Below are 446 nucleotides of genomic sequence, written 5' to 3' on the forward strand. Positions count from 1 at the left end.
TGTTTTTTTCTTTTACTGACAATTCAGTAATTAATCAGTCTTCTAATGTTCACTTATAATTGATTAAGTGTATTAAAATATATTGTAATAATAACTATGCCACCATTACAGATGAAAGAAACTGATGAAGAAAACCTGCGCAAGCGCCCTCCTAGCGCAACTCCCAGTGACGATGAACCCGCATCAAAGAAACGCACCAATGAAGTTGATAAATTGTGGAAGAATGTGAATGACAACCCAAATGACTTCCAGGCCTGGACGTTGTTACTGCAGCATATTGATCAGGTGGTGAGTTTTGTTTATGTCTCGAATCTGAATGCTTGGCTCTTGACAAGTAACTTGTTAAAGTTACCTGTAGTTAGAATATCATATTTTTAGAATTTTATGGAAAGACTCAAATAGACCTAAGCCCAAGCAACTCTTGTAGGACTAAGTAAAGCTACCTA

At 36.3% G+C, this 446-nt stretch overlaps 1 protein-coding gene across 1 annotated transcript in view; it reads left to right on the forward strand.

Moving 5' to 3' along the window:
- The window catches only part of LOC119586688 (pre-mRNA-processing factor 39-like), a gene marked incomplete in the record, with an annotated part of 65,208 nt that overhangs the window by 19,916 nt on the left and 44,846 nt on the right, over nucleotides 1-446 (forward strand). Inside the window, 1 exon segment of the mRNA XM_037935420.1 lies at nucleotides 112-288. Within this exon segment, the coding sequence (XP_037791348.1) occupies nucleotides 112-288 (177 nt within the window).

The sequence above is a fragment of the Penaeus monodon genome, chromosome 21, assembly GCF_015228065.2.
Source record: "Penaeus monodon isolate SGIC_2016 chromosome 21, NSTDA_Pmon_1, whole genome shotgun sequence".
Taxonomy (NCBI): Eukaryota; Metazoa; Arthropoda; class Malacostraca; order Decapoda; family Penaeidae; genus Penaeus; species Penaeus monodon.